General features: G+C 50.6%; 2 protein-coding genes across 6 annotated transcripts; one reads left to right on the plus strand and one right to left on the minus strand.

Annotated features, from left to right (window-relative positions):
• Window positions 1–154: 154 nt before the first annotated feature.
• Window positions 155–7,899, plus strand: nudt12 (nudix (nucleoside diphosphate linked moiety X)-type motif 12). Of its 2 annotated transcripts, none has more exons than XM_086205709.1 (8): window positions 155–276; window positions 1,352–1,558; window positions 1,744–2,047; window positions 2,141–2,411; window positions 3,603–3,770; window positions 5,656–5,769; window positions 5,965–6,164; window positions 6,538–7,899. In XM_086205709.1, exons 2-8 carry the CDS (start codon window positions 1,353–1,355, stop codon window positions 6,646–6,648), a joined length of 1,374 nt encoding a protein of 457 aa, XP_086061835.1. In that variant the 5' UTR covers window positions 155–276; window position 1,352; the 3' UTR covers window positions 6,649–7,899. The 2 variants fall into 2 exon arrangements, with proteins under 2 accessions (XP_086061835.1, XP_086061836.1); XM_086205710.1 differs by lacking the exon at window positions 155–276 and adding an exon at window positions 370–603.
• hira (histone cell cycle regulator a) lies at window positions 7,277–20,852 on the minus strand. 4 transcript variants are annotated; one of them, XR_015116337.1, is made up of 26 exons: window positions 20,571–20,851; window positions 18,913–18,975; window positions 18,253–18,363; window positions 17,669–17,759; window positions 17,435–17,529; window positions 16,546–16,641; window positions 16,292–16,452; window positions 16,006–16,173; window positions 15,778–15,891; window positions 15,501–15,571; window positions 14,898–15,003; window positions 14,349–14,570; window positions 13,947–14,032; window positions 13,415–13,615; window positions 13,184–13,327; window positions 12,880–13,096; window positions 12,461–12,562; window positions 12,238–12,386; window positions 11,990–12,151; window positions 11,789–11,847; window positions 11,075–11,180; window positions 10,788–10,910; window positions 10,539–10,702; window positions 10,312–10,400; window positions 9,674–9,990; window positions 7,277–9,552 (listed from the first exon to the last, which is right to left on the minus strand). XR_015116337.1 is itself a non-coding variant. In XM_086205703.1 (25 exons), exons 1-25 carry the CDS (start codon window positions 20,605–20,607, stop codon window positions 9,874–9,876), a joined length of 3,054 nt encoding a protein of 1,017 aa, XP_086061829.1. In that variant the 5' UTR covers window positions 20,608–20,851; the 3' UTR covers window positions 7,278–9,873. The 4 variants fall into 4 exon arrangements, 3 of the variants coding, with proteins under 3 accessions (XP_086061831.1, XP_086061829.1, XP_086061830.1); XM_086205703.1 differs by having other exon boundaries at window positions 7,278–9,990; XM_086205704.1 differs by lacking the exon at window positions 20,571–20,851 and adding an exon at window positions 19,787–20,272 and having other exon boundaries at window positions 7,278–9,990.
• Between the last annotated feature and the right edge of the window lie 106 nt (window positions 20,853–20,958).

Consider the following 20,958-nt stretch of genomic DNA (forward strand, 5'->3'; position numbering starts at 1 on the left):
AGTAGATTTTCTCTTTATTATCTTTTCATTTCGCGTCTCAATCGTCTTCTAAAAGAACTGCGACGCTACAAATTAAAGGACGTACAAGTACGAGTACAAATACTTGAGCAGTTACCCATCAGAGTCGTAAGGAAACCGGTGTGTTTTGCTGACGTCTCCCTCCAGTCCGGCAGGTGGCGGTAATGTACACAGGAGCTGTTTTACCAAAAGTAAAACCGGAGAGAAGAAGAAGAAGAAAAAGCGAAGGCGACGAAGAAGAAGCGCCTCCGAGGACAGGTGAGGAGGACGTGAGACTCTCACTTTCAAACAGAAACTGTTCATGAATAATCGGTTTATTGATCGTCGCTCTACTTTTTTAACGTCTGCTAGCGGTTAGCATGCTAGTCGCTATGTGCAGCAGGAACTCAAGGAGAACCTGTTCAGAGGAATGTCAGCCCATCAGAACCTTCCAGTGCCCTGACAGCGGCTCGATAGAAGTCTACTACACTACAGTATAGAATGAAATATCAAATATAATATTCAGTGTGTGGTAGTTTTTGTGACTGGAGGAATATATTCGTGGTACTTGTCTGCTAAAGGGCTGCACCTGCGGTACTTGTCCAGGTATTTCAACGATTAACACAATAGGGAATTTGTACTTTCTGAACCCTGAACACTTAAAAAAGTACTCCGACCTCAACAGTTTTGAACACGTGACCGTGGTAACCTTTCCTTCTCTACGCAAGGCGTTTTGTAATCACAGCCCAACAGTGATTGACAGCTGTTTGCACCAATGAGAGCACGGTTACGTCATGCTGGTGGTTTTCATTTTTAAGGACTCCTGACTGAGGAGACTGTGCAGAACCAAGGCTGATAATAACACACACACAACCAGATACAAGGAAATTATTCAGATTCAGCAGGCGTGAAGGTTTTACATCGCAAGTTTTGATCTTTTATTGGATTAAGAATCGATGGATTGATCTTTTATCATTTTGACTCATGATACAAAGATCAAGCCATCTAAACTTCAACCAGTTGAACGGGTCACAGCAGGCCCGGGCTGTCGGGAGGAGGTTGGTCTCCCAGGTCCATGCGGTTGCGGATGGGCAGGGCTCGGTCTGGGATCCGGTCCAGCTGACTCATTGCTTTGATGATTCAGAAGAATCCTTTTCTGTTTGATGGTTTATTTACTTGGAATCATTTAATGGATGAGGAAAATGTTCATCGAGGTTCCAAAGGCCCCTGATACGTTTGTGAGATGAATTCTCACAAATTCAATGGTTCAATAAAATCTGAATCCATCACCTGTTAGAGTAAATGTGTGTGTGTGTGTGTGTGTGTGTGTGTGTGTCACGGCCTGGTTCCTCAGAATGACCAGCATGCAGCTGAGTGCCCAGGAGGAGATGGTGGAGAGGTTCCTGGATGCTGCTGCCAGAGGAGACCTGAGCCAGGCGTCCACGCTGCTGTCCCACACGCCCTCCCTCCTCAACCAGGCGGGACACAGCGGCTGGACGGCGCTGATGCTCGCCGCTCGTAACGGACATTATCATGTGGTGGAAGCGCTGCTGTCTCAGGGGTACGAACATTTTCTGACTGTGTGAAAAATGATCCATAAATTCATCTGCGAGTTATGATTGTTGTTCCGTCAGTCCGGCTGTGCAGCAGTGAGAGAACGAGCTGGGGCGCCGGCGGCAGCCAGGAGCAGTCGAGCTGGAGTGAACAGTGACCAGGTGTGGCCTTCTGCTTTCATCTCTCCTCCAGATGTGACCGCTCCTCCATCAACAGTTCATCTCAGACCGCCTACGATGTCGCCAAGTTCTGGGGCCACAGACACATCGCCAACCTGCTGGACCACCGGCATGACAGCTGCGAGGGCATCCTGCCAGGCTCCGCCCTCAGCCAGCCAGAAAACTACTTCAGCAGAGAGACGCTGGACCGGCTGAGCGGGAAGAGGACAGATCCCGTCTGGTTGGAGGCCAAACAGAAAGACCCAGACTCCGTCTACCTGCTGTTCTCCAACCTCAGTCCCATGTTCAGCAGCTCCCAGGAGGCGAACCGCCCAGAGGTGACTGTCGGACCGGGAGGGTCGTGACCTCTGGGTCTCCATTTTGAAAGTCAACATGAGACTGAGATTGTGTTTGCATTGTGATGTCACCAGGCAGAGACGCGGCTGTGTCGGTTCAGGTACAACGCAGTGAAAGATCTCCTCCAGAAACCCGCGACTGTGCTCATCTTCCTGGGAGTGGAGAACAGCAAGATGGCGTCTTCCTTTCCTCCAGTGGAGGGAGTTTCTCAGGAGCCTCCGGCTTGGTTCGCCATCAGCACGAGTGAAGACGCCGCTGAGCTGCTGAAACGCTCTGGAGAAAAGAGCTGCACCTTCCCGAAGTCGCCCAACAGAGATCTGCTGACACTCAGCGAGGAAGAGGCTGGTGAGGAAGACGCATGGTTCCACTTGTCTGCTTCACTTTTGACAACTGTGGTAAAGAGAAGCGTTTCAGGGTGGAAGAATTTTGGTTGTGGTGTGAGAAGAGCCTCGCTACGACAACGCCTCAGTAGCAGTATTCTTGAGGTATCAGTAGTAACACAGACCTTCAAAACCTTACAGGCAGAACAAAAAATCATTTTTTGGTGACCTGGGAAACCAACCTGACATCAGCTGACAAGATTTAATATGAGACAAAAAATGAAATTCATTTTAGACGAAAACCAATAGAGCAGCAGGGATGTGGTGTCTTTGAGCCCTCTGATGATGCTGGAAGCCTGAACGCAACGGTGAGCTATGCTAAGCTAACGGTAGCCTATAAAGGAACTACACCAGAACCACATGACCTCAGGCTTCTGTGTTTCCCCCTGATGACCTTTAATGACCTCCATGACCTCTGTGGGCTCCTCTAGACTCTTGTTAGCAACCCAGGTTTTTAAGACTCCACCACTCCAACATCCACCAGTCTGGTGTTTACTGGTGGATCTGATGTAGAACTGAACCTCCAACATCCACCAGTCTGGTGTTTACTGGTGGATCTGATGTAGACCTGAACCTCCACCATCCACCAGTCTGGTGTTTACTGGTGGATCTGATGTAGACCTGAACCTCCACCATCCACCAGTCTGGTGTTTACTGGTGGATCTGATGTAGACCTGAACCTCCACCATCCACCAGTCTGGTGTTTACTGGTGGATCTGATGTAGAACTGAACCTCCAACATCCACCAGTCTGGTGTTTACTGGTGGATCTGATGTAGACCTGAACCTCCACCATCCACCAGTCTGGTGTTTACTGGTGGATCTGATGTAGAACTGAACCTCCACCATCCACCAGTCTGGTGTCTACTGGTGGATCTGATGTAGACCTGAACCTCCACCATCCACCAGTCTGGTGTTTACTGGTGGATCTGATGTAGAACTGAACCTCCAACATCCACCAGTCTGGTGTTTACTGGTGGATCTGATGTAGACCTGAACCTCCACCATCCACCAGTCTGGTGTTTACTGGTGGATCTGATGTAGACCTGAACCTCCACCATCCACCAGTCTGGTGTTTCCTGGTGGATCTGATGTAGAACTGAACCTCCACCACCCACCGGTCTGGTATTTACTGCTGGTCTATGTGGCACCTTCAGGTGTGGTGGCTCAGGCTCGATCTGTGCTCGCCTGGCACAGCCGCTACAGCTTCTGTCCCACATGTGGCAGCAGCACCAGGCTGGAGGAGGGAGGATACAAGAGGACCTGTCTCAACCTTGACTGCAGGAGTCTGCAGGGAGTCCACAATACCTGCTACCCTCGCGTTGGTAAGAAGCCCCTGCTCCTTCAGTTTATCTTCAACCGCCAACAAACCAACCTTTAGGGAAAGTCCCTCACTCACCCTCATCCCCAGAGTCAGACCAGAAGCTAGAGCCCCTGAGACCTAGGCTAGTTAGCTTCCCTCCACCACCCACAATGACTGGCTGTAGGTCGGGAAGTGTTAGCATCAGCTAGCTCAGGTCCATGCTAGTTAGCTTAGCCCAATGGCTAGTAGTGGGTGGGAAGTGTTCGCATCAGCTAGCTCAGGTCCAGGCTAGTTAGCTTAGCCCAGTGGTTGGTAGTGGGTGGGAAGTGTTAGCATCAGCTAGCTCAGGTCCAGGCTAGTTAGCTTAGCCCAGTGGTTGGTAGTGGGTGGGAAGTGTTCGCATCAGCTAGCTCAGGTCCAGGCTAGTTAGCTTAGCCCAATGGCTGGTGGAGGGTGGGAAGTGTTAGCCTCAGCTAGCTCAGGTCCAGGCTAGTTAGCTTAGCCCAGTGGTTGGTAGTGGGTGGGAAGTGTTCGCATCAGCTAGCTCAGGTCCAGGCTAGTTAGCTTAGCCCAATGGCTGGTAGTGGGTGGAAGTGTTAGCATCAGCTAGCTCAGGTCCAGGATGCTGGTGTGTCCAGCAGGAACCCTCCTCCTCCTCATCATCATCAGTAGCAGCAGTCGCTCTTCTGGTCCTCAACAAACCTTTGGTTCTGTTGACCCAAGTTCCAGTGGAGCTTTGGAGGTGCTGCGTCAAATCACTGCACCCAGTCAGGAAAGTAGTTCCGGCAGCTATGGAGCTACGCTAACACTTCCCAACCACTACCAGCCATTGTGCTAAGCTAACTAGCCTGGGTCTCTTTTTTTTTTTAACAATATTTTATTAAGTTTTTAAGACAAACAAAAAATTAAACACACATGACAGCAAATATACACGCATATGCATGTACAAATATATACATACATGCATACATACATAAGTCATACACATTAAACTGCTACTGTATGGGGTCATACATGGACATTTCTTATTTCTCTTGGATCTGGGAAAACATAGCGGAAACAATTCAACAGCATTAATCAGTACCCAGGGGAGGGCATTTAAATATTCACAGTGGTGCCAGAGGGGCGCCAGTCAATGCTGCAGCGCCCTCTACGTACAAAGTCCGTTGTGCAGCCAGGTAAATAATCTAAAAAGGGTGCCCACATCTTGTCAAAAGCCCCCTCATTCCCCTTCAAAACTGAACTCCATAGGCAAAACTTTAAAAATTTCCCCGAACCACTGATTAATAGTTGGAGGCCTGGATTTAATCCACTGAAATGGAACACATCTCTTTGCTGATAAAAGAAGCTTGTTCAGAAGTTTTTGCCAGACTCTAGACAAAGAGAGTCTCTCCCCTGAAAGATTTAATAGGAACAAGCCTGGACTTGTCTGTGTACTCGGACCAAAAATTGAGTTAATTTCCTGTGAGACTCTTTCTCAAAATTTGAATATTAGAGGGCAACTCCAGATACAATGTATATATGTCCCAACCTCTGCCTTGCACTTGACACAAAAGGGAGAGGTCCCAGGATAGAAAGTATTAAGGGATTGGGGGGTACGCTGCAGTCTATGAAGGATCCCATATTGACTCTCTGTTAGCCTGTTACACAGGAAAATTTGGCCCATTGACTCCACCGCTGCAGACCATTCATCCTCTCCAAACTCCCTTCCCATGTCTCCACTCCATAAGGTTTTAACTGTCAATATTCAATGTATTGAAGGATTTGAGTTTTTCATAAAAATAAGATACCATTTTTTTATTGCCGTGAAAATGTAATCAGGATGATTCTAGGGTTGAGACGACTGCCTGAGCTTGATGGAGATTGGGGTCTCTGCCTTTTTAACTGCTGCTTTTAATGCTTTTCAGATCCAGTCGTCATCATGTTGGTGATCCACCCTGATGGAAACCAGTGCTTACTGGGAAGAAAGAAGGTCTTTCCAGCCGGAATGTTCTCCTGTCTGGCTGGATTCATCGAGCCTGGTAACATGGACATGGTTGTAATGAGTCTAACAGCCAGAGGGGGGAGACAAACATCCCTTTGGTTTAAAATAACCTGAAATAAAATGCTCACTTGATGGGAGGAGTCATGCTAACACGCGTCTGCGTGTGCCAGTCCAGAATTACACAACTAGAGCCAGCTGTACAAACCATGACCTGGGCCCCGTGTGCTTGCAGGGGAGACGATCGAGGACGCAGTGAGGCGGGAGGTGGAGGAGGAAAGTGGCGTGAAGGTCGGCCCGGTTCAGTATGTCTCCTGCCAGCCCTGGCCAATGCCCTCCAACCTCATGATTGGCTGCCACGCCGTCGCCATTTCCACTGACATCAGAGTGGATGAGAATGAGATAGAGGAAGCACGATGGTTCTCACGGCAACAGGTACAGACGCATAACCACTACTACTACCACTACTAGTAGTCTCTAGTAAGGGTCTGACCTTCAGCAGATGAGGGTCAGCGTGTCTCCTGTGCAGTGAACCATTTCGCCACATTTGGAGGTCTTTCTCTTTCTTCTCACATCGTTTTCTGCGGCTCTGCAGTTCGGTCTTTTTATCTGGTCGTTACCTTCCAGCAGGACGCCCCACGTCGGCGCCGGCCCAGGGTCTCCTAGCAGCGCGTCCCTCGTCTGAATTCTTCCATTCTTGAATTAAAAGTTTTAAGAAGAGTAAAACTACGATGGTTTAATACATTTTTTCCTAAAGCGTCAATTTTGACGATGGTAGAAATAATAAATGTGACCTTTCTGATGACAGGTGATTGACTCGCTGTTCAGAGGCTCCAGTCTGGTCTTCACCGTCCCTCCCCGGCAGACCATCGCACATCAGCTGATAAAACACTGGCTTGGCATGACCTCCAACCTCTGACCTTCGACCACCCAGCCAGCCGATACGTACCTGCAGACTGAAATGTTGCTGTGTGAACGGTGGGATGTTTGGGGGGGGGGGGGGGGGGGATCTCAGGCTGGAGACTTGCAGAGATGAAGTTCAGGCAGCAGAGCAAAGGTCACGCGTAGCCGCTCACTCTCAATGACCTCCAGCGCTCCAGCGGCATTCAGACATCAGGATTCTAAAGTCACCTGCCAGGTGGCCTTCTGATTGACAGGCAACAGACTGGGTTGACGCCCACATCAATCATCCAACAGCATCAATGAACACGAGGCTTCTGGCTAATTTTGATGAATGACATCGTCACTTGTGCATGTAAAAATGGAAAAGTATTCACAAACATGCTTGTCGAGTTTCTGAGCCCCTACCGGTTCCTGCTGGGGAGAAATTCTGTCAGTCGTGGGCGTCGGTCCTGGTGAAGTCGTTCTCACGGCGTTTGAGCACTGAAAGCAGCTCAGAGGTCTGTGGAACGTTTGAGGAGACCGGAATCAGCAGGAATCCCAACACGGCTCCTGGCAGCCGTCGGGATCTCTGAGCCTGAGTCGTATTTAACCCTCGACTGTTGGCGTTCCAACCGCTGCTTTACACTTCCCACCGTAAGAAAGGCAAAAAATACCAAAACTCAAATGTTCCTCCTTTAATTTGTCTTCAAAAGCAAATCATCCGCTCGTCTCAGCTCATATTCTTTTTCTAGAAAATGGAAACAAAAATGGCCTCGTACCAACATTTAAAAATGACTCACAGCAACAACAAAAGAAAAAAAAATGCTGTACAGATTTGTGAAGAAGGGCGATGACACACACACACACACACACACACACACACACACACACAGCGCATCACTGCTGCTGGAGACAACTCTTTCTGAAAGTTCATCCACGTGACGTCTGGTTTTGTGACCTTCAGGTCGATGAAACATTAAAATGTCAAAGTTCATGGACACGAACAGACGTTTCCTGGACCGTCAGTGAACAGATCCCCTCACAACGGCGTTCACCTGCAACGAGCCTTCACCCGCCTGCCGACGGTGGCTGTCAGGACCCATCACCACGACCTGACCTCAGGTCTGCTCAGAACTCTGAGGTGGTTCAGGTTCACGCATCTAAGAAACAGAATCGCTTGCTCAAGTGTGCCAGCACATTCCAGATGTTGGCACTCATGATTAACGCTGGAGGCCAGGCTGACATTTGACTAAATCATTTTGCAATGTCATCAATAAAGTATTTGTTTCAGAAGACAAACGCGTATGTCATGTGACGCCTGACTGGCGTGCTGTGAGCCTGTGCGTCAATCTCATTAATGCCTAAAGGAACGATTTGGAAGCTCCTGAACAAGCGAGCGTCCGTCTGGTCTCCTGCAGAGCTTTGTCCCTCTAGCAGGAGTGTCTGGCAGGACCACAGGACTAAATCTGACCTCACACAACCCAGAGTTACAGGACGCAACGGCCGGGCAAACTAACAGACAAGAGTTTATCGGGTCGGAGCTCGCGGGCGGGCGACCGCCTCAGTCAGCAGTGACCTACAGACTGACAACCTGTTGGCGAGCGCTTTGGTTCGTTTCCTGACCGCCTCTAGGATTGGCCGGGAGAGGTGTCTCCTGTATTGAGCCTGGTTTCCTCCTTGACGTTATTTTGCACAGGCACTGTTGCTACATCCTGGGCTTGGCGCCGCCCACGATTATGACTGACAAACAGAAACATGAACAAGCCGAAGTGTTGATGGCTACTGTAGCAGCGTGATGATGTCGAAGGGACGCCTCAATATGCTGGGCTCCAGAGAAGTAAACGGACATCTAAAACACACTCTCTGTTACAGAAACGTTAGCTCATGCTAAAGACATCAGCAGGTCCTCATTTCTTTCAAAGGGGTGTCCTATGGGTGTAGAATGAGAACGGGGGCGGGGCCACAGTCATTCACAGTCACTCAGAGGCACATGAACCCAAAAACTTTTGACTTCCAAACATAAAGGAAACTCCCACAAGCCGCCGCGGGCTCGCCCCTGCCGAGCTCCCCATTTAGCCCTTTGCTAAAATGATTAAATCTCCGCTCTTCTAAACTCGGAGACGTTGCCAGACCAGAGAGGACATTTCACCAGAGAGGACATTTCACCAGAGGGGACATTTCCCCAGAGTTGTTAAACTTCATCTCCAGTGTTCCAGCTGCTTCTTCCACCATGGGGATCAAGTCTTGTAGGGATGCAGCCCGAATCACTTCCTGTACTCAGTTGACGTCCTGCATCCATGAGCGTGATCCCCGGCGCGCCGGCACTCTGCTGCTCCCACAGGTGTGGAGTGTGACGTGCTAGCTTGTTCAGGTCAGCTACAAATGTGGTTTAAATAAGTTGTGAGGTGACAACATATTGACTCCCTGGAAGAGCTCTCCGCTCGCATCTCCGTCTCTTTAAGGTCAAAGGTCATGATTAGTTATTTAGAGCAAGAAAACAGCTGGAATCTCGTTCACATGCAGTCTGAAAAGCTGACAGAAGGTTTTGAATCACTGAAATTTTGTTTTCTTTGAACGTTTCTGACTGCAGGTGAAGACGTTTCCTTTATTTCACACGTTTATTATTTGAAATCTCGCCGACTCAGGGATTCAGGTCAAGAGTGGCTGAGTTTCATCAGATGTGAGCGTCACTGTGACGTCAGCCTCCACGCCCCTGGATTCTCTATCAGCCCTCTCGCTTCCTCACGTCGCCCCCTGCAGGACTGTCGTCGTACTTCCATGTTAAAGGCATCACTTTGGTTCAAGCATATTGCTCCTGGACATCCGTCCTAACGTCTGGCAGCTCACCGCTGCTCACCATCTAAGGAGGAAAACGGCCTCAAGCCGACACATGGCTGCAGCATTCTGGCAGGAATCAAACCTGCAACCTTTCTGTCACCGTCTGTTTAAGGTCAAAGGTCATGATTAGGAGGGCCACAGGGAGGTGCAGACACCAGGACATAAAAGTTCATTTAGCAGGAAAAAAGACAAAGTCGACCCAAGTCGTAATTAGAAATGAGCACCTCCGTTTCCCCGGTAACGTGAGCGGCAGCTGACGTCCCGGTGCTTGAAAGTCTGAGGACCGGCTGAGGTCAAGGTTCCCCACCAAAATCCTGGATGTGTTTTCCACCTCTGGACTGGGCGGCGCTGGTGAAAGCAGTCAGTGTTTCTCCCAACCAAACTGGTTCCACCGTGAGTGTGTGTGTGTGTGTGTGTGTGTGTGTTATTTGTTGCGCAGCAGCTCCAGCTGGTCCTGGTACTCAGTGAACAGTCTCTGGAACCGCAGGTTTTCACCAATGACGGGTAACACTTCTCGCAGCAACTCCCGCTTACGTAGACCCTGAAAACACACACACACAGACACACACACGCTTAGCAACAGTTACCGAGGTGTCAGAGCTCATGATCACCTCACGTGTGCCTCGCCACTGCCATTCTAGTGAGGACGAGCATAACTCTCCGCTCGCTGTCATTGAAGTCAGTGACCTTTGACCCTCCCCCAAATCTTATCAGTTCATCCTGACGTCCTCGTGAACATTTTTGCCCCACATACAGAAAAGTAGGCCGCGCGAACACAAGGCTGCTGGTCATGTGTGTCGCGCCTGGACCTCTGTGACTGTCACGTGTGGGTGGGACTAATGTTCTGCTGTTGCTGTGGTACCAGAGAGGTGGGCTCCCAGGCTGTAGCAGCTGATTTATGAACCGGGCCCAGCAGCTCCTTACAGAGCTCTCGGAGACGATACTCAGAACCTGGAGAAACACAAATGCGCACACGCACGCACACGCACACACACACACACACACACAGCATCAAGGTGTGAAGGAAGCCAATGGCTACGTTGTGCTGAGGTTCGACAGCTTGTTGAGGTGTTTTGGTTGTTTTGGTACCTTCGTTGACCAGGAAGCGGGCGTAGATGAGCAGCCAGTAGCGGTACTCTGGCGCCGACTGCAGGGTCAGAGCCGCCGCCAGCTGGTTCTCCAGGAAGGCAAGCGTCATGCTCTGCTGCAGGTGGTGGGGGGTGGAGGAGAGGCGGGACGCCATCCGGCCAGCACTGCAGACAGGAAGAGAGATGTCCTCATGTTGACAGCGTGTCTGGGTTCAGAGACTAGAGGTCTAGACAAGAGTCACGGTCATACTTGAGGTTGCGTCCCTGCATGACAGCCAGAGGACCTGAGGACACAGGTGCATCCTGGGTAGGCAGGCAGCTCCTGAAGTCTGCACACTGGACCAGAGAATCTCCTCGATCAGCGATGAGTGTCCTGAGGGACAGAGACAGGAATCGTCCTCTGTCAGGAATGCTTCCCACACATTAGCTCGTTCATTCCTCTCCAGTCTGACAGCCTTCTATCAAACGCTGCTTTGTTATTGATCTCTGACACCCCCCGATCACTGCTGCGGGTCCAGTCTTTGCTAACACACTCACCACGTCTCCAGGGAGGAGCTGAAGCAGTAGGACTTCCCGTTGGACAGACCCACGACCGGAACTCCCTGCTGAGTCAGCAGAGACTGAGACACAGAGATGTCTGCACCTACACACATGGGAGATGTTGAGGAGAGAAACGTCACCACAGGACAACCCTGCAAACAGCTGACTGACGTCCATCCAGAAAGAAAAGAACGAAGTGTCGCTTCGCTGCAGACGCCACAGTGTTGAGGAGCTGCGAGCAAAAGCTGACTGAGGAGTCGCTTTCTGCTCCGTGCCTGGGTTCCTCACGCTCTCCATCACGTTCTACCTTGTGGGGACAGTTTTGTCAAAGCACCACCAGATTGAGTTCTGGGGCTTCAAAACTCCATTTTAGATCTTTTGCTCCAAACCCGCCGGCGACTCAAACTCTGAATTGCGGCTGAGACGGCGAGGGGACGAACCTTCACTGGTGACAGCTGAGCCACTCGTCACCTGCTCAGCCAGGTTTTATGCTTGGTGCGGATAAGCTGGAGCAGAGTCATGTGACCAGCGACTGAATACTGGTTAAAGCTATTCCCAGTGCAGGTGTTGGTGGGGGTTTGATGGGAGGGAGCGCAGCTCTACGTAGTCAAAGAGAAATCTAACATGCAAAGAACTCGTCGGCGTCAGCGCGACCCAACACATCGGTCGGATGAAGACCCGCTCAAAGCAAACGGAGTCAAAGTGTCTCACCTGCCAGGATGGTTAGCAGCGTCTCGTTCTTCACCAGCGCCTTCTGCTTCTGCACGTCCCTGCAACACAGCAACAAGCAGCCATCAGAGCGCCGCACGGACGGCTTTGGTCCCAACACTCAAACGTGGTGAGGTGTAAACGTAGCCTCGGGGACGGGCTGGACGCCGTGACAACATAAATCAAGCCTGTCAGTCAACTGACCAGACGGACAGCGTTGCTCCAGTCGTTAGAGCCATGACAAAGTGGGCGGAGCAGTTAAGGGCTGACACAGGCGTGGCCAACTGGATGGCGGGAAGGAGGCGACGCCCACAGGAAGAGAACACTGACAACATCCTGTCCTCACAGGCGACGGCAAGGACATCACTGAGGAAGAGCAGGAAGAGTCAGATCTGTGCACGAGTCTCCCAGTGACTAAGCTGATTCTTACACGAGGGGGCGGAGTCAGTTACCTGCTCCCTGCAGCCGTGACCACCGAGCTGGGCAGTAGCGTGTTCCACTCCCGTCCGTCTCTGGAGCATCGCAGCTGACTGAGCCTCGAACCAGCGACCACCGTCACCTCGTTCTCCACCTCCAGGTAGACCGAGGGCTCCATGCTCACCTGCACACACATTGGTTGGAAATGTGAAGAGTGGCGCTCGCACTGCCGGATCTCAAGGAGCTCAGTTGTGTTACCTGCAGGCTGAAGGTCTTCTGGATGCTCGGAGTCGGGAGTTTGAGGCCTGCGGCGGGAGCAGGAGGAGGCGCCACCCTGCCAGGCTCAGCTGGAGCAGTTGTCTGATCAGGAGGAGGATTGAAGGGTTAGTATCAAAGTCTCATTGCTACATGAACTTCCACTCGCGTGCTGAAGGAGACAGGAAGTCGTCACGGTTGCTGGTCCGTAAGCCTGGCGAGACCACCTGCACCTCACCAGCTCTAAGAGCCCCCAAAGACAGAAGCATCTCTTTGGCGAGCCGGATGTTTGTTGCCTCGGAGAACTGAGACACGTCATAGTGACGCTGACCTGCTTTGTGAGGTCAGAGTGGCGTCACTGAGAACAAGTCAGTCACCTAATCTGAGAACATTGTGAGTCACTTGTTTTTTTCTGCCTCTACCTGACTGAAGGGTTGGGCGATGGGCGGGGCCATCTTGTCTTTCCGGGGCCGTCCCTTCTTCCTCTTCTCCACCACCTCGCCCCCGTCCATCAGCAGGTCAGCTTTCCTCTTACCGAATGCCAGGTTCTTGTTGATGACAGCCATCTTGTCCTCACTGTCGCTGCTGGTCTCCTCTTTGGATTTGATGTCTTTCAGGACAGAGATGCCGTCTTTTGGCCTGATGGACAAACACAGATGACAACATGGGTCTAGCTTGCTGGGTTCGTTGCTTTGCTTCACATTAACAGCATTTTGTATCACTCACCTGTCCAGAGGCGCGAGTCCCACAGTGGAGGAGATGGCAGCCGTGACCCCGGGCGTGGCCTTTGACCTCTCGGTGAACCTGGAGTCCAAAGCTTTCATTGGCTCAATCTTGGAGGCGGATGTGAGCAGCAGACTGGACTTCATGCTGGGAGAAGAAAGTGGAACCAGAAAATAAGAGATGTGAGAGAAGATTGCAGGGGGCAGCAAACACAGGGAAGCTGCTGCTCTGTACCCGTCCTTGTTGTCCTCAAGGCCCTTGGCAGCGCTACTGGGTGGAGGTAACGTGAGCATGGGGTCATGGCTGGGCCTAAGGCCCAGGGAGGAGGCCTGTCCTGGGCTGGAGTCAGAGCTGAGCTGGGAGGTGAGCTGGTTGGACATGGAGGAGCCCGACGGCAGGATGGGAGCGCTGTTAAACAGAGCTGGAGAGAAATCTCTGCAGAGAGAAGGACAGGACCCACAGTCACACTACCGCTACCGTTGATCCCTCCATGGACCCTGGATCACGGCCGCTTGGTTCCTGCTTCTAGAACCAGGCTGTTGCTGCATCTCACTAAGTAACACAGCAACACTGACCTCACACACGCGTTTTAGTGAGCGTCTCTTTAAGGTCAACACATCTGTGGACCCACAGATGAGAACAAGATTTGCTACTTTAAACGTGCCGTGCGGGAACACGCCGGAACAAACGAACTTCACAACATGCAATAACGGCGGTGAAGCTGACAGTAGCTGGACTCTGTGGCTGACTCCAGTAGCTCTCCTACCCAGTGTCCAGCTGGGCGATGCACAGCGGCGTGATTCGTCTTCTACCATCAGCAGTTCTCGTCTCCACCTGCTTCTTCAGAAGATTCTGCAAGACGAGGAAACCGCACATACAAACGTAAAAATGATTGAAAATCCACCAGCATCAAACATCATGAACACAGATCTAGGATTCTACATCATAGTATTCTAGATTTCTATACGTCTGAAGGTCTCAATAATTGCTATCTGTTGCTATTTCTAGAGAACCGGCAGCGGTGGCGGCGTGACCCACCTGACGGTAACTGGTTGAACTAAACTGTTCCCTCGATATTTTACATGCATTTCTTAGTAATTCGAATGCAGTTTTGTTTTATGAAAATGACACAACAGTGAACTAATAAGGGCTGGCGGTGGGTCCACACCTTCCTGATGTCCTCCAGAGACTCTCCGTTCATCACGCTGTTGAGTTTGGGGGCGGAGGCTTCGGGTCCAGTGCCAGCTGGTCCCGAGTTTGCCTGAGCCGAGTTCTGCCTCTCCTGCTGGTACTTGAGCATCTCGGGGTTCTCGATGATGGTGGTGGAGAGCTGAGCCTCAGTGCTGGTGATGGCCAGACTCTTCCCGTAGATGTTCTGATGGATGGTGTTCTACACACGGGCAGAGAGACGGCTCAGGGCATGTGACCGGAGGGAGGGTCGACGGAGGGACGCAAGGTGATGTCATGAACTGGAGGTGAAGCTCAACTCTTCTGAGACATTTAGAGTTCTAAGAGCACTTGTGTCTGATGGATGTTAGAGAACTGTCTTAATCCTACTTGTGTCACTTTCTCACATTCAGGCTGTAGAACCTGATGAGAAGCGAAGCTGAAATGGCCTGCACCAACTATTACAGCTCTTACTGAGAACCACAAGCAGAACCAAAACCCCCAACAGCACCGTGGATCTTTCAGTGCCTGGAGATGAAGCTTCTCTGACCTTCTCCTCCTCGCTCAGTGGGTCTCCCAGCTCATCGAGGGAGAAGTCCAGGTAAGCCACGGTCCCGTCCATCGAACACACCAACATCCCCAGACCTGTCAGAGTCCTGACAAACACACACACACACACACACACACACACACACACACACACACACAGAGTTTCTTAATGTGCAACAACAGCAGCTGAAATGGAGTAAATGCTTTTGGAGTTGGAGCTGATGAAAGTGGAACAGTAACATTTATGTGGATAAATGTAACAGAAAAGAAGGAAAAAAGAAGAAATGGCGCTGAAAAGAGTCCAGTAGCACTCCTGGGCTCAGGTGTGGATGTCCAGGCCGCCAACAACATCAGTCACTTTATCAGAAAGCAAGAACAGAAAAACAAGCAAACTCATGAGAAAATCAGATTCTCCTGTAACTTAAAAAAACCCAGGTCCTCGTTGAAGAGTTTGTAAATCCTGAGCTGAACCAGGATACAAGCGTCCTGTGTGTGAGCTGTTCTACTGGTGAGGTTCTGGTTGGAGGGCCGGGCCAGACAAAGACACACGAACAGGACCGAGCCGAGTGAGAGCGCTGATGGGTCGCTCTGCTGGGAAACTCACCAGGAAATGTCCATAATTGATTTATCAAACAGATCATGGATGACCACAAGGGGGCGCTTCAGAGAGGTCAGCTGGACAGAACAGACAGACAACGGGAGAAAACTTTTAAACTTTTAATTGTGATTACATCATAGTTTCTCTCCAAAAGCAGCTTTTTAATCTAAGTTTTTACTGACAATTCAAGCCTGACTGACTCGGGGGCTTTGAGCCAGCTCCGTTATTGACAGTCCTATCATTTCTACCCTCCTCCAAACAAGCAGCGAGTGTGTGAACTGACCCAGACGGAGAGCGAGCGGTCTTTGCTGCCCACGGCGCAGCAGCAGTATGGACAGCTGGGCTTCGGGGAGCTGCCGTTCTTCTGCTTCTTCTTAAAGATCTTTGGGTTGAATTTCTGCAGGCAAACACATGACAATGAAAAGTTGCATTTGCTCATGGGTCTGCGGAAGTGTCGAGTCCTCACACCTAAGGGTGCTGCAGTGACTGTGGCGACACGCCGGAGACTCACCACAACAGTGACAGCTTTCCGGTGGCCAACAAAATCCATATTGGTCTTCCAGCCGTCTCTCTCCACGATCTGTGCCGTGGGCCCCGAGTTGTTCATGGCGTGAGCCGACACCAGGTACTGACCGTCAGGGGACCAAGACAGACGCAGGACGTGCGTCGTCCCACCGCACTGGCACACACAGGGGTGAGACACAGGTGTGATATGCACAGGTGATATAAAGGGGTGATAACGCAGGTTTACGAGTGTTTCACGAGTCATCAGGTCCTGCTGAAGCAGCAGCTGTTACCTCACTGAAGGGTTTGGTGATGTTGGCCTCCATCTGCCAGTCCACCGTCCTCCACACTTTGAGGCTGTGGTCGTCAGCCTGGGAGGCGATGTACTTCCCAACGGGATCCCACGTCAGGCCTTTGACCAGCCCCGTGTGTCCCCGCAAACACGTCACCATCTCTGGAGGGACAGACACGGGACGCTCGTCAGGAACAAGGGCTGCCGACGTAGCGTTGTTACACCACCGACACTGCGAGCGGACAAGTTTCCTACCTGGGAATTTACGAGCGTTCCAGATGACGATGGTGTTGTCAACGCTGCAGGACGCCAGCCACACGTCATGAGGAGACCACGCCACGTCCATCACGTCTACACACACACACACACACCAAAAGGCCAGGAATTCATGTAGTTATATCCCAAAGAATATTTATTTTGATATACCGTAAATTCTGGACTATAAGCCGCGACGCTTCATGCCCTGTGGCTTATACTCCGGTGCGTCTTATATGAGGATTTTACCTTCACCCTGGGGTGTGGCGGGCAGCGGCAGCGGGCAGCAATTCCCTATTGTTCCTGATGGCAGCTCCAAGTACCGTACTTAGGGAAATTCCTAGCCAAATGTTATGATAATTTCTCTAAGTACTGTACTTGGAGCGTCCAGTCCATGCCGCGGTGCAGTGTAAAAAGAGCATCACACGATATTTTCAGTCATTTGTACTCACTCTCAAGACGGAGAGCAGAAGAAGGAATGCTTATGATGCAGCTTTCAAGTTAAAGGCAATCAATCTGGCGGTGGCAGATGGAAATAGAGCTGCAGCACGTAAGTTTGGCGTAAACGAATCAATGGTGAGACGCTGGAGGCGGCAACATGACGAACTGACCCAATGCAAAAAGACGACAAAAGCTTTCAGAGGTCATAACAGCAGATGGCCGGACTTGAAAACGCTCTGGAAGACTGGGTCAACATGCGAGAACGGGCGGCTGAGGTGTTTCCGCCGTGCACCGCGGCTCATTTACCGGAGCGGCTTATACGTGTACAAAGTTGATTTTTTCCCTAAAATAAGCATCTGCGGCTTACATAACGGTGCGCTCTATTGTCCAGAATTTACGGTACTAACATTATTTTGTGTGTGTGTGCGTGTGTGTGTGTGTGTCATACCTCCTGTGTGGTTCCTCAGGATGGTGACACACCTCCATTGCTCCACGTTGGCCAGCTTACTGCTGGACCCAAACACGGTGCTGGGACCAATGAGCCTAAAAAGAAACGTGCAAACACAGAGTATTAAACTTATTTGACTGTAAAATTAAGATGACACTTCATTTTGATTTGGGACTTGGATAAACTGTGTGTGTGTGTGTGTGTGTGTGTGTGTGTGTGTGTGTGTGTACATACGCAGCTCTCTTCCACACCATGACCAGCTTGTCATCGCCTCCTGACGCGAGGTACAGCCCGTTGTTGGACCAACGTACACAGTTGACACAGGCTGTGGAGACAAGTGCTCTGGTTAGAGGAGAGTCCAAACACCGGCGCTGCCGCGAGAGCTCCTCATCAATAATAATTATTTAATCTGTCTCGACTGGTGGACCCATGACCAACGGCGCCAACCATCACATCCACCCAGCAGCGCTCCAGTCATGAAACAACTCTGCGGACTCCAGTAAACTAAATAAAGGACTTGATTTAAGCTGGAACGGCTCCTTCAGGACCACAGGCCTCTCACCTGCTCAGCGCCACAGAGGACAAACTGGATGAATCATCAGGATTGGCCTTTTTTCTGAATTTAACATTTTCCCATGGAGACGTGGGATGTGTTGATACTCGTCAAGTTTTGGGGACATGTTTGCATCTGGACACTGAGTTTAGACAACAGTTTGCAACCTGACGTCCTAACGTCACCTACAGCAGGCAAGACACCGACTGGCATCAGTGTCTGCTACGACCCCACATCCAAATAACTGCACCGTCCCTTTCATTACCGAGGTGATTGTCCATCTGGCACAGCATCTTGGGAATATTCTCATTCTTCTCGTCCTCCTCTCTCAGGACAGGCGCCATGTTCCAGATCATCACCTTCCCCGAGTCCTCTCCTGAGAACACATTCAACAGGAGATCAGCAAACATCGGCTTTTACAAGCACAAGTTTCAGATTCCACCGTTTTGCTCCTCTCTTCTTCTGCATTTGTCATCAGTTGTTCACTGCGAGGAAACGTTTATGGGTTTTCCCACAATGATGAGGAAATAAAGAAAAGAACTGCGTTTTCAAATCCACAACATTGAAACATTTTTCAGTCGGAGGGAAATGTTTTTGCATTGATAATTTCAACATCGGTAGATGTCAGCAATCGTCAGCAATGAGCTCGAAAACATCAGCAAAATACCCCACAATTATGTGTCAGCGCCGGAGCTGCTAATACGTGGCAAGCAGACTTCCAAGGAGGAGCTGTCCTACAATGCTCTTGTTGCTGGGAGGACAGTATTTACTGCTACACACCACACATCATCAAGCAGCAATAAACTGCAGTGAATGGTTAAATGAAGAAATGAAGACTCCACGAGGAGAGAGACGGGTCCTTCCGGGGGCATTTGTCAGACTAAAACTCTGTGTGTGTGTGTGTGCGCGTGTGTGTGTGTCTTACCTTGCCCACCAGTTGCAAACTTGGTTCCATCAGGATGAATGTCAACTGTAAATATGGGTTTGCCTGTGAAAACACACACAAAGCAACAGCAGATCAGATCTGAGCGCTGCGCTCCACCGCCGTGATTCCAGCCAATCAGCAGCGTGTCAGACGGTGGATTCGCTCAGGCGTGAACCCTCAGCCTCCGGGACTCTTCACACCGTCACAGCTGAGTCAGTGCATCTCTGATAGTTCAGTGGTCAGAAGGATGTTGGCCAAGATGACATCCATCATGAACAACACCTCCCACCCCCTCCACCACACTGTGGAGACCTGAGCAGCTCCTTCAGCTCCAGACTGCTGCAGCCTCAGTGCAGGCAGGAGCGCCGCAGGTCACCCCTGCCTGCAGCCGTCAGGCTGCACAGCTGCACCCACAGAGCTTTCACGTCTGTTGTCAGCAATGTGCAATGATGGCACAATAAAATCGCCTTATTTTTCATACTTAATGTCAATATTTTTTGTAATTGTCTCATATGAATGCTAATATTTATTTTCAGTTCTTCATTCATAGATATCTTTTCTTTTAAATCGATCCTTTCTTTGGTTCTCTATCGTTATGTTATCCTTTCTTCTTCTCCCTGTAAAAGCTGCTGGAACCATTTCAATTTCCCCTGTGTGGATGAGAACAGGGTTCTTATTCTTATGATTTCATGTGTTTGTTTCCAGAAGCATGAAGCAGAGACTCCTGGTAGCTGAGGCGGTCCTGGCGGCCTCTGGAGAGTCCAATCACCTCTCCTGATGCTCTTCAGTCCAATCATCCGCCAAGCAAATTGATACAAAACAACCCTAAATTATTTCCAAAATTACCTTTAAAAAGTACCTGTCAGCGACTTACCTGTTATTTTTATTTCAGCAGCTTTATTGCAATTGTTATTTTAATGTTGCCTTTGCCTCGGTGTCTGTGGGTCAGCTCGGAGTCCATGAGACCCCCGACATGTGCACACACGAGAGGGTCTCAGGGACTCGCTGCTCCAACAAGGAACAGACCAGAGAGTCCCTCAGTAAACAGAAGGCACGCCGGGATTCGCTCCCACACTCTGGCACCGCTGCCTCTCCGCCCGGCTGGGATTTTCAAATGTGGAAGACATCTCACAAATTAAAAAACCTGCCCGTTAGATGCTGCCCAGGAGCAGTCAGCCTCCCAACGGCTAACTTTCCTAACTGACAGCTTGGTAGCACCAACACCAGGCACTTTGTTAGCTCTTTACCCCGCTTGTTTTTCCTGCCATTCTGGGCGTCTTTTAGCTGTGAGGCGGGGTTGGAGGTGATCGTTCCTAGACAAGAAGTCACTTCTGACGCGACCACCTCGACGTGGGTTGTTTGGCAGGTAAGTTAGCCAACGTCAGGGCATCCGAGCTAGCCGGGGGGGCTAACTAGCTGGCTAGCTAGCCACGGTTAGCAAACATTTACACATCAGGGACAGGCTCGTGTCGCGGTTGGGGACAAAAACTCTGAATGTGTGTTTAGTTGTTGGTTTAAGACCGACTTGCGAGGGACTCGTAAGTGACTAACAAGTGGCACAAGTAGCGGCCGCCGCCACCATCATGCCACCTTATCAATTCACCCCCCTCCGACAACAAAAGCCCAACTTGGTCCAACAGATTCCAGCACAAGCTTACCGTTGTGGCTCACCCAGCTCGGCTTCAGCAGCTTCATTTTCAGTGGGATATTTAACTTCCGCTTATCTTCTCTTCGACATGAACCCCTCCGGAGATCAGCTCAGCTCCCGGCTCTTTGTCTCAAACTCCGTCCTACACTTCAGTGTTTTTGTGATTCAACTCCATCTCTACGGCGGCAGCATCCCCGAGTTGAGCCCGGCAGGGAGGAGGGCAGCCCGGACGACAGACGAGGTGACACCACGCAGCCAAGGAACCGCGGACCGGAAAAGCGCCTAGAACAGCTGCCACAATCATTCCACAATAAAACCATTGACAGTAGAGAGGTCAGCCGTTGCAGGTCTATGAACTTCTATGTTTAATATCAAATAAAATATTAACGTGTTATTTT

Source organism: Aulostomus chinensis, chromosome 6 (assembly GCF_037954235.1).
Source record: "Aulostomus chinensis isolate RoL2024-O1b breed Wild chromosome 6, RoL_Achi_v1.0, whole genome shotgun sequence".
NCBI lineage: Eukaryota > Metazoa > Chordata > Actinopteri > Syngnathiformes > Aulostomidae > Aulostomus > Aulostomus chinensis.